The 10,633-nt window shown below is 33.4% G+C and overlaps 2 protein-coding genes across 2 annotated transcripts; both read left to right on the top strand.

Moving 5' to 3' along the window:
* Window positions 1-653: 653 nt before the first annotated feature.
* LOC100183618 lies at window positions 654-3,895 on the top strand. Its single transcript, XM_002126077.4, has one exon. The coding sequence runs from the start codon at window positions 829-831 to the stop codon at window positions 2,689-2,691; it is 1,863 nt and encodes a 620-aa protein (XP_002126113.1). The 5' UTR covers window positions 654-828; the 3' UTR covers window positions 2,692-3,895.
* Window positions 3,896-4,899: 1,004 nt separating this feature from the next.
* LOC100181266 (protein phosphatase PTC7 homolog) lies at window positions 4,900-10,414 on the top strand. The gene is made up of 7 exons (XM_018811692.2): window positions 4,900-5,195; window positions 5,802-5,975; window positions 6,422-6,601; window positions 7,456-7,654; window positions 8,203-8,326; window positions 8,612-8,741; window positions 9,389-10,414. Exons 1-7 carry the CDS (start codon window positions 4,982-4,984, stop codon window positions 9,439-9,441), a joined length of 1,074 nt encoding a protein of 357 aa, XP_018667237.1. The 5' UTR covers window positions 4,900-4,981; the 3' UTR covers window positions 9,442-10,414.
* Window positions 10,415-10,633: the final 219 nt, after the last annotated feature.

Genomic DNA, 10,633 nt, shown 5'->3' with positions numbered 1-10,633 from the left:
CCGATCCATATACAGGCTTCCGCGGGGTGCTATATCTACTGTAGTACTAATTGCTTTTATAACCAGAAACCAAACAGTTCATGATATCTTGCTATGTTTTATTCCTTTTTCTGGTATACAAGTACACGATACGGTATCGGGCAAAAGCTTACTTGACGGCTGGGCAAAGGCTCGGAAGAGCCCGCCATGAACCTAGACTGACCTCGAGGTCTCAGTGCCGATAGTGGTTTCTCGTTATTAGTTATTGTGTTAGGGAAAAGGCGAATTATATAGCGGACAGAATCACGTGACAGCAGTGTGACGTCATGCGATAAAAGGGAATCGATTTGGGCCTGTCATCGGCTGAACGGGATGTCATTAACCTCGTTCAACGGGGGGTTTGTTTTCATGGGAAAGTCTTTTATGAGATAAGTCGTATCCGCACTGTTGGCATTGATTAATTAAGTATTGGGATTGGGTTATGTGACGTCACTTTAGGCGTCGAGTTGCAACAGACGTAACAACAATTTATATGTGGTTAATTTTCTATCGGGTATTATCATAGAATACTGTTCAGTATTCTATGGTATTATAGTGCAGAGCCATAGAATTACCCATAAAAAGGTGTTTATACGACTCCTTTATAGTGGGCCCTTAATTCGTGTGCCCTTAATTCGTATTTCTATGGCTGGGCATAACTCGACTTTAGTTCTGCCGAAAAAATCTGCTGAAATAATAGCTTTTTTTATTTTTTAACAATCACGTTTAGCCTTTTTATGTGTATTACGGCACTTATATGCTGATTGCACTTAATTTTATATTATTTAAATATTTTTTTTTACAAGACTAATGAGTTCCGCCAATTCTCGTGTTGTGAATTTTGGCGAAATTGCAGAATCTACTCTTGAACCATATAAAACTGCCGAATCTTCATCTGCATTCCGGTGTTTTGTGGTTCGTTCTCAAACACAGTGCCTTTTTATATTGTACCGAGCACTTAAAGCTTTCCGATATGATAAGGCTTACAAAGATCAAGGCCTGGACATCATTTTTTTCCCTGATTGGTACAAACCAAGTAACGCCAATTATGTAGTTACAGAAGAAACAATTGCTATATCAGTTTGTAAATCTACAACATCCCAAAAGGAAGTGTTTTCGGAAATTTGGAATGGCAAACCAGGTGACTGTGTACGTGGCCCTAAAGATTGGGAACTCAAGATATTGATAAACGATTTTTTCCCCACAGAAGGTTTAAAAACTGGTTTTCACTATACCATAACAAGTGGAAAATTTGAATTAACCGTTAGAGGTCATGGAAAGCATGCAAAGGCTTGGCAAGGTGCTATAAATTGTGAAGTAAATAATCTCTTGCATTTAAAAACTGAACAAACCAAGTCAATGAACCAAGCTACACAGGACAAATTAAAACAGGAAACAAAAATAATTAGGTCTTTAAGAGATTTAAAAGACAAACCGATAAATACAGATATGCTAAACCAAGTAAGCACATCCATTGACCCTCAATGTGATCCTTACAAAGAGTTGTTTGAAGGAAGCATAAGTATGCACATAGAGAATTTGGATGGTTTAAAAAATGAGAGTACAGTTAACAGTGCAAATTATCCTACTCTAAAATTGATGAATATCAATTGTGATTCAAATGGATTGAATGCTGTGTTTAAAACGGGATTTAAAGTAATAAGAGATCTGATAAAACTTTCATGTGTGGTAGACCTTGAGGAGAAAATGATCCAAAATGAAGATTTCATGAAACAAATGCTTAAGCATTATAAAGAAGAATCAGAATATTTTGAACAACATGGTTGCACTGACTATCCAATATCAGCTGTAGATGGGTTAAAAAAGTTGGGGACTACTGGTCAACCACTGGCAGATTTTTTCGATACTTTTTCTGATTTGGAACTTGCCTATAGCAATTATTTTGCAAATAAAACTAGTATTGAACCAACAACGCCAACCTTTGAGAAAGAGTTTAAGTTATTTCTAGAACGAGTTAGAATTGCTAATGAAAAAGTATGGCAATCAAGCTTGCTTTTCAAAAAAGGCAAATCTGAAAATCTAATTATTGGTAAATGTTTTAAATGGCAACTAAGAGTTCTAAATGTCCACCTGCTACAGATTCTTTTTGCATTGCTTACTAGGTACAATTGGGATCCCAATAACATTGTATCTAGCTTTATTGAGGAACTATTAAAAGATAAACGATATAACATTGGGCCGAAAGATGAAAAGCCCTACATGCCTTTTCACAAAGAACTACAAAGGCTGTGTGGTGTATTATCCGAAACCCCAGACTGTCAGTGTCCAAATTTGGAGTGGTTTTATAGGCAATGTGTAAATGCAAAATTGGAGAAGAATTGGTTTACAAAACTCCAAAGATCAGTTGGCACCTTACTAGGCCAATGGAGAGAGTTGAGTGAAAAGGTTGGTTGTGATCCTTCAAAGCTCTCGGATTCTCAGAGGCAGGCAATTGGTTTAAATAAAAGAGACACAGAGAAAATATTGAATAGGTGGTTCACAAGAGCACCACCACTAAGCATCATAGAAGTGGAATTGGCTACTACAAATGGTTCAATTTCTTGTTACTGTTGGAGTGGGACAGAAGAAAAAGATAATCCCTTTTTTTATACCCTTAACGATACACATATTCCAATCATCCTGGGAAGTCCAGTAGAACTTGTGAATGATTGATAAATGTAAACAAAGTTATAAAGCTAAAATTTATTTTTCAGAAAAATATGTGTTGTAGCTTACAAAAATTAGTTTTTTGAGAAGTTTAATAATTTTATAGTTATACTCTGCCAAGGCTGCTATCTTATTATTTTATTTAATGGAAATAAGTGCCTTACTGCCTTTACTAGCAAATGTGAGAAAAGTTTGATCTAAAGTAAATTTGGTTTCTAATTTAGAAATTTCATTTGACTAAAACTTTATACATTTGTTTTATAGTTTTGATATGTCAGGCAAATCACTTTTTTTGTAATTGTGCTATGTTGTGTGAGTTTTAAAGCTAGAAAATGTAATTACTTCATATAATATGAATAAGTTGTTTATGCCAGGCGTAATATAATATCGCATTGCTGTTCATTTGTTCAGTATAATGAGTTTTAGTTTATGATGAATATTTACAAATTCTGTCTTAATTTTTTTAGTTCAAAAGTTCCACGAGTATAACTCATTATAATCTTGAAAATTCAATTTTTTGAGATGTTTTATTATGGTATATAGTTTGTGTTGTAGGCCTACTGTTTTTGTTTTTAATAGAACAATTTGTTTTTACTGTAATATGCATTTTTTTCAAGTTTCTCTACCAACCAAGGATCAAGAAGTGTCATATGTTTACCTATGCCACGCAAACACTATTTTGATGCTATTTGTGCTGTTATTGAAAAGTTTATTGCATGTAATTCAATAATCACTCTAGTGCAGTTTTTTACCTTGTTATTCTGTTTTGTTTTTTTTGTAGTGCAGCTTTTACCTTGTTATCCTTCGATTAGGTATTTGCAGTGTTTCGGTTTAATGCTAACAGCATTTAGTGATTATAAATGGCAACTGCAACAATCTCCTTGTATGTAAAATAATATATACTATGAAATGACAATTAAGCAAGCATCAATAATTAAAAAACCTAGTGATTTAATCTATATTCAAGGTGTTCTCGAATTTGAGTTCCTTCACCAAACTAGGATAAATAAGTGTCATTTGCACTACATCATGTCGATACTATTTTAATGCTTTTATGTGATTTTTAATGTGAAGCTATTTAATAACCACTGTAGACCGTAGTTTTACTTTTGTGTTCTTTATGTTTTCATCAAATTCTTGTGTTTTGATATAATACTGTTGCCGCTTGGCAACTAGTATTCCAGTGATAATAAATGGGAGCTATACAAAACATCGCCTTGTGCAAAAAATATAATTCAAGTATTTAGAAAATAAGACAGTTGAATAAGGATCATTAACCCAAATAAAGTGATTTAATCCGTTTATTGATCGATAATAAGCAGAATAGAATTCTCACATTTAAGATTTGCTACAGGCCTACAGCAAAACATTATTTTGCTGAAACTTGGTTTCCTATTTTTTAGTATTGTGGCACATGTGTTGCTTCACTTGCTTGTAAATTCTAATTAAGTGTTCACAAAACAGGGAATATTAGGGTTGTGGTGTTAATTGTAAATGTTTCAAAATTCAGTTTATTTTATGTTTTTAAATTTAATTTTGGACCATTCCTGGTGGCTGGTACCCGGGTTGTAACGACTGTCGTTGCGCGGGGAAAAAACAAGTAACATTCTTTAACATTTGCCACAGTACGCCGCCTAGTCGATATTAGCAAAGGGCAAGACTTTCTATCAAATTGAAGAAACACACGATCCAAATACTTCAGTGGATTTAGTTAACGTTCAATATTTTATCTATTAAAGTTCAATTCGTGAAGTGTAAAATACGCTTTTAAACCGTAGAACGTTATGAGACCATACCAACGTATGTCGAGTGTTCTTCAGCCGAAAGCATGACGCACTGCTTTCGTTACAAAGAACTGTGTTAAATAACCTTTTCATTACGTTTTGCATGCACAAAGGCGAAACTGAGTGTTTGAAGAATGAAGGTATTTGCAGCTTATTACGTAAGTTGCATTATACAGTTATCTCAAACAATATTGTGTGGTGCTAAAGACCTAAAAATACCTTGTATTTATGTATTACTAATCGTATTTGTTTTAGAGCTTTTATTTTATAGGTTGCATTATATAAATGTAAAGCTCAAAATGTTAGTATATTTAAAAAAATATTATGTTTGATTTGAAATATGCGATTAGTAATACTGTTTGAGGTAATAAACTAATAATATACACAGGAAATAGCACCAGTTTCACATTGTTCGTGTTTAATATATTTAACCAATATTTTTCAAAACTAACAATCCATGCAGCAGACACAATATTAGATCTCGTAGATGATTTCCTTAATTATTTTGCTGCATGACTGAGAAACTAACGTTTCGATTGTGTAAGCTGCTTACATCGTGGCACCCACCGGAGGTGCTCACCAGGATGTTCTCTGTGATGACATACGGACGTTATGCTGCTCGTGCAGTAGCTAACAGTTTAAGTCCAGAGCATTTTAATGGAATCCCGTTTGTTCCTCGGGATCCTCGAGGCATCCAGAGTAGTTCTAGATCATCACCAAACTCAGGTATCTGTTTGGTATTGAGAAGCGAGTGGGGCTAAGTAATATTGTGGGGTTACTAGCTATACTGCAAAATATGGCAATGAGTAGATCTCACACACATACATTTGTTGAAAATCTGCATAAAAATACTCAATTTCATGCATCATTAAGAAATCATATTTCATTCAAATACAGATTTGGTTTGTTCTTTAATTATTTGCCATGCTTTGGACAATTATGCTGTGTCTAACAAAAAGTTGAAAACAAAAACATGCATGTGAGCTGTGACTGCCATGGGCTGTGCCAGTTCCTAGCAGAAGCCAATCTGCAAAGTAGCATTTTGTGTTAATAGACTGTTGCTTTTTGCTGTACACTCCGCCACAGATAGGCTGATACCAAACTGCATTAGTAATTTTGTTGCAAAAGGATTAGCTATATTGCATTCCAAATATATTCATAAAAGAGGGTTCCATCATCCTAATTAAATAGGCAGTAATTTAGTTATTCTATTCTATATTTAAGAATTCTATACCCCTTCATCTTGCATGTCATGTTGTCTGACAGTTACTAATTGACAATTTAATGTCACATTGCCAAGATATTGATTGAAAACACCTATTATATTTGCAGCCACATCCACACACTTGTGCCGTTTGGTCTCCGCTGTTTCTGGTTTTTCTAAGTTTGATTCCCCGATACGAAGAACCTCACGAATCCCACCCAGAGCAGTTTCTTTGCTTGACAAACGTTTATATGGAGATGATGCTTGCTTTGTTACTTACTATAAAGCTGCTGATGTTTTAGGTGAATCATTTATGAAATATCAGCTATAATTCCAGAATTCATTACCAGCACTGTGTAGCAGTGATTTCCAAACTGGTGCTATAAATAAAACTAATAAGTATTAAACCACAGCTGAATAAGGTGTTGAAAAATCATACTAAAGTAAAGGCTTGTTCAACAGTGATATCTCAGAATCAGTGTGATTTAATATTTAATCCTGTATAATCAACTTATATGGATTTCCAGTTTCCAATAATATTTTTAGTTTATTAAAAATGTTTTAATATATATAAATCATTTTAATTTGCATTGAAACTATGAAACATTGTTTAAAAGGTTAAAACCATTCATTTGGTTGCATTTTTATTTTGCCAAATGGTATTACTGCATTATACTACAAATGTCTTGAAATCCCTAGTTCATGCTTGAATAAATACATTATTGCAATTCTTTTATTTCCTTTATAGGAGTAGCAGATGGTGTTGGTGGGTGGAGAGCATATGGAATTGATCCTTCACAATTTTCAAAGAAATTAATGGATGCTTGTGAAATGATGGTGAAAACTGGACGCTTTGTACCAAGTCAACCTGCTGATTTATTAGCATCAGGATATAATGAACTTTTACAAGATAAAGTTCCCCTTGCAGGTACAACTGCTGATTCTGATACATTGTATATTCATTGAAAACAATGGTAAAAATTAATCGTGTTGGCCCATTTTCTAGCAACATATTAATGTTAATGATATTAAGTGTTTTATTCTATTATGTTAAAGTTAATATTAAGCATTGATTAGGTTGATAAATGTATATATAACTACTTCGTTAGCATTTAATACCTATCATGTTTTCCTATTTGTTACACACAAATAGTTTCAAAGTTGATGTCATAAATTTCAATAAAACTGAACAGTTGACAAATATCTTTATTTATAGATAGTATTATGCTAAATAAATGACGTTAAGTCAACTTGTTGTTCAAATATGTTCAGTTTATTTATTAATGTAATTTTAGTACAATATAAACAGTGAGTATGAGTTAATAATATAACCTTGGAATTTTTACAATAAAGAAAGTAAGAAGTTGTTACAGTTTAGTTCTTAGCAAAAAAGTTACATACAACAGCTTATAGCTTGTGCCATTTAGGGCTATTAATTTATTATATAGGCTGTATATTAAATACATATGTATTCTTACTTTTTGTGATTGCAATGTGCAGTAAACTTAACTTTAAGGACACATGTGTTTGTATTAGCCTACTGTTACAAATATAAATTAAATATTGCATGTTAAACTTAACTATGTATAAAAATAACATAAATTTATAAAAGTTAACTGTATTCTATATATTATATATATATATATATATACCCTATAAAAGTTTTTTGTACACAATCTTTTAAATGGATTTTAGTGCCACTTTTCATGTTATAATCACTGTTAGGCAAGATACATAAGTCTTAAGGTATTTTAAAGTTAAAGATGACGTTGCTTTAAACAGGAAGCAGCACTGCATGTCTGGTGGTGCTTGACCGTAGCAAGCAGACCTTACACACAGCTAATCTTGGTGACTCTGGTTTCATGGTTGTACGCAAAGGAGAAGTAGTGCATCGTTCAACTGAACAACAACATTTTTTTAACACTCCTTTCCAACTCTCTGTACCGCCAGCTGAGCACAGAGAAGAAGTGTTAAATGATGCGTGAGTTCTTTGCTAATTACTTGCTGTCGAAGTTAAATTATGCATGTTAATTTAAATTAAATAAAAAATACTAAACAGTTTCCTTTAATTTCCCTAGAGAAAAATCTCCCAGTTCGCTGTGGCTTTCTGTATTAGTTGTTAAGAGTGCAACTTTAGAGCTACTTGTTGTATTGATTTTTTTCGCATTGGGCTCTTACATTTAACATTAGCTTACCATGTAATCATCAGTGATATCCACATAGTATGGCATCATTTTCTACGTGGTGTGTACGCTATTGGTGTCATCAGTCATATTGCACTACTCTCATTAGTTACTCAGTCAGTGATGTTATTTATCATTCACTTTGTTTACACCAACGTTTCTTGATATAAAAGCAATACACTCTTATTTTTATTAAATTTTATTATAGTCTTTGAAAAGAACATGATGTTTAATACATCAAATTAGAGGTAGTAGTTTTAATACATCAAATTAGAGGTGGTAGTTCTATAACTCAACACAAGTCCTAAGGAATGTACTTCACTGTAAGTTAATATTCTACTAATAGAGCCGAGGACGCCGATACTACGTCGTTTGACCTTGAGTTGGGTGACATTATATTAACAGCCACTGATGGTTTGTTTGACAACATGCCAGACCATGCTATACTCAAGGAACTAGCAAGGCTTAAGGTTATTAACTTATTATCTATCTTATAGTATTCCTCATGTGTAAACCTATTGATTTTTTACAAAGTGTTGATATTTTATTATTTTGCATAAAATGGGTCATGTGTTATAATTACATATTTAAATATGATAAATGGCTGAACAGGTAAATGTATTCATAGTATGATGATTGAGATTTCTTTAAATGGTAATTAAATACGCTATATATATGTAGTTGTACATATATTATTCATTTAAACCTTACAAGCTTAGTAGTTTTACTAAATGGTCATTCATATTTAATAACAGGACAACCAATATGAAAGCATAAAGCAAACTGTTTGGAATATAGCAGAGCAAGCAAGGGACTTGTCTTATGATCCAGATTATCTTTCACCTTTTGCTAAACAAGCAAGAAAGAATGGCTACCCTGTTACAGGTATACAATTTTAACTTCTTGGGCTAATGGGCCAAATTATGCATGATTTTCAGTTCCTATGGATTTGAAAACATGCCACATAGTACCTAACCCATATAGAGTAGATTAGTAATTCTCAAGAGAACTTCTACTGTCAATGTTAGAAATTAAAAATCAAAATAAGCGTGGTTTCTCAATCGATTCCTTAGGAATTTTGTTTCTTGTGCTACCACATGGCCCTGTTTTAGCATAAAAAAAATATGTGAAAGTACTACTTTGTATTAGTTTGGAAAATTATTATACTAAGTGAATGAACCTAACTTTATCCTCTCGTGGTGGGAAAACAACAGCCAGTATAACATGGATGTTATTTTTCATACACCTCGTGGCGGCAGAGTTACCACGTGTATAAATTTGCGAATGGTTGTTTTTCTGTAATGTTGACAAGTAAGTCAACCCATTAGTGACCACTTAGTTTAAACAATTGCTGGTAAATGTCTTAGCCGAGAACATACACCAGGATGGTAGCAGCACCGATCCTTGAACCCATTACCTCTGGGTTAGAGGCAGGCGCGCTAACCACTCTGCAATGGCGTTGGATAAATATTATTATTGAATATTTTACATTTATCAATATTCAATATTATAAAACTACTTACCAATTTCAGGAGGAAAGCCAGACGACATAACTATACTATTATCAATTGTGACCGGCGATTAGACCAGTTCTACATTAAACAAAAATTCGCAAACAGACCATCACATTTCATCCAATGGTTCTGCCTCACCAAACTCGCGGGTTCAATATCGATGAGTCGTAACGAGGCGAGTCAGCAGAAGATAGCACCCTCTTGCTTGGTTGTTGTTTTACAGATTTCTCTGTATGTCCCACCTGCACCACATGGCGGACAATTTTTATTTTTAGATGTTTTATTTTCAATGTTTAAAGTAAATTTTTAATGTGCTTGATCAAGGTTGGTCAAAACAAAATTATGTTAAAAAATTTGTAGAAAAAAAAATCTGGCAAGTTCCTGCATTTATTTGCACTGATATTAGGTATGATAGTGCATGCACTTGCGAACCTAAAATAATGTCGAAACACACTTCAGTATTAGCGGTTCAGTTAATGAACAACTGTGCAAAGTTTTGAAAGATTTTTCAGTTTTTTTAACTGCCTAATGGTTCAACTTCCGTTAATATATTGCAAAATTCCAACAAAGACATTTGCTTTGTTTTCACAATCTTGTCATATAATATTGTTATTATTGTTGTTGCTTTATGATTGGACCTACACGTTCGATTTTTTTCTTCTATGTTGTTTTATGAAAAAAAAAACTGTTGTGCTGTTTGACTCTTGATGATACTGCACACTTTCTGTTATCAATCGTTTACTATGGTAAATTTACTAAATTACATCACAGTCTCTTGTGTTGTAGCAAGGGACTGTTTGCTTTACAAGCGTTTCCTGTGTTGTCTGTGGCGTCATAGTGAGCTAAATTGCGTCACAAAACTCGCACACAACACATACAGTAGTAACCGCAGTGTAGTGACTGTATCACGCGCACACAACAAACCATTCAAAACCATTAACTAAGATTCTGGTAATTTTGTGGCTTTATAGAATCGTTCTGTATACGTATTCATTGTACGTGCAGTCTGCTTGTTTTTACCTTAAATTATATTTCCAACCAATATTTGTGTTTTTAAATATGTACTTAAATAAGTCATCTTATTTAAGTGATATATAATGGAATGCGCTGTACATTATGATCTATGGTATGACGGAGCACGAAGTTTAAAACCAGCAGCACAATGCAACAGGTAATAGGCGTCGCTAATTTTAAACACGTTCCAAATGCAATGCTTCAATAGAGCAGTTTGAGTGGCATTCCAAGAGCTATAGTCGGTGCAGT

The sequence above is a fragment of the Ciona intestinalis genome, chromosome 4, assembly GCF_000224145.3.
Source record: "Ciona intestinalis chromosome 4, KH, whole genome shotgun sequence".
Taxonomy (NCBI): Eukaryota; Metazoa; Chordata; class Ascidiacea; order Phlebobranchia; family Cionidae; genus Ciona; species Ciona intestinalis.
The sequence above is the reverse complement of the archived record's forward strand: the minus strand, read 5'-3'. Positions and strand labels throughout refer to the sequence as shown.

Excerpts from the sequence above, each read along its gene's own strand:
- LOC100183618 (XM_002126077.4), top strand. The coding sequence starts at position 829 with ATGAGTTCCGCCAATTCTCGTGTTGTGAATTTTGGCGAAATTGCAGAA.
- LOC100181266 (XM_018811692.2), top strand. The coding sequence starts at position 4,982 with ATGACTGAGAAACTAACGTTTCGATTGTGTAAGCTGCTTACATCGTGG. Across the intron at positions 7,655-8,202 it reads GAAGAAGTGTTAAATGATGC|AGCCGAGGACGCCGATACTA; the intron begins GTGAGTTCTTTG and ends TTCTACTAATAG. Across the intron at positions 8,327-8,611 it reads AGGAACTAGCAAGGCTTAAG|GACAACCAATATGAAAGCAT; the intron begins GTTATTAACTTA and ends ATTTAATAACAG.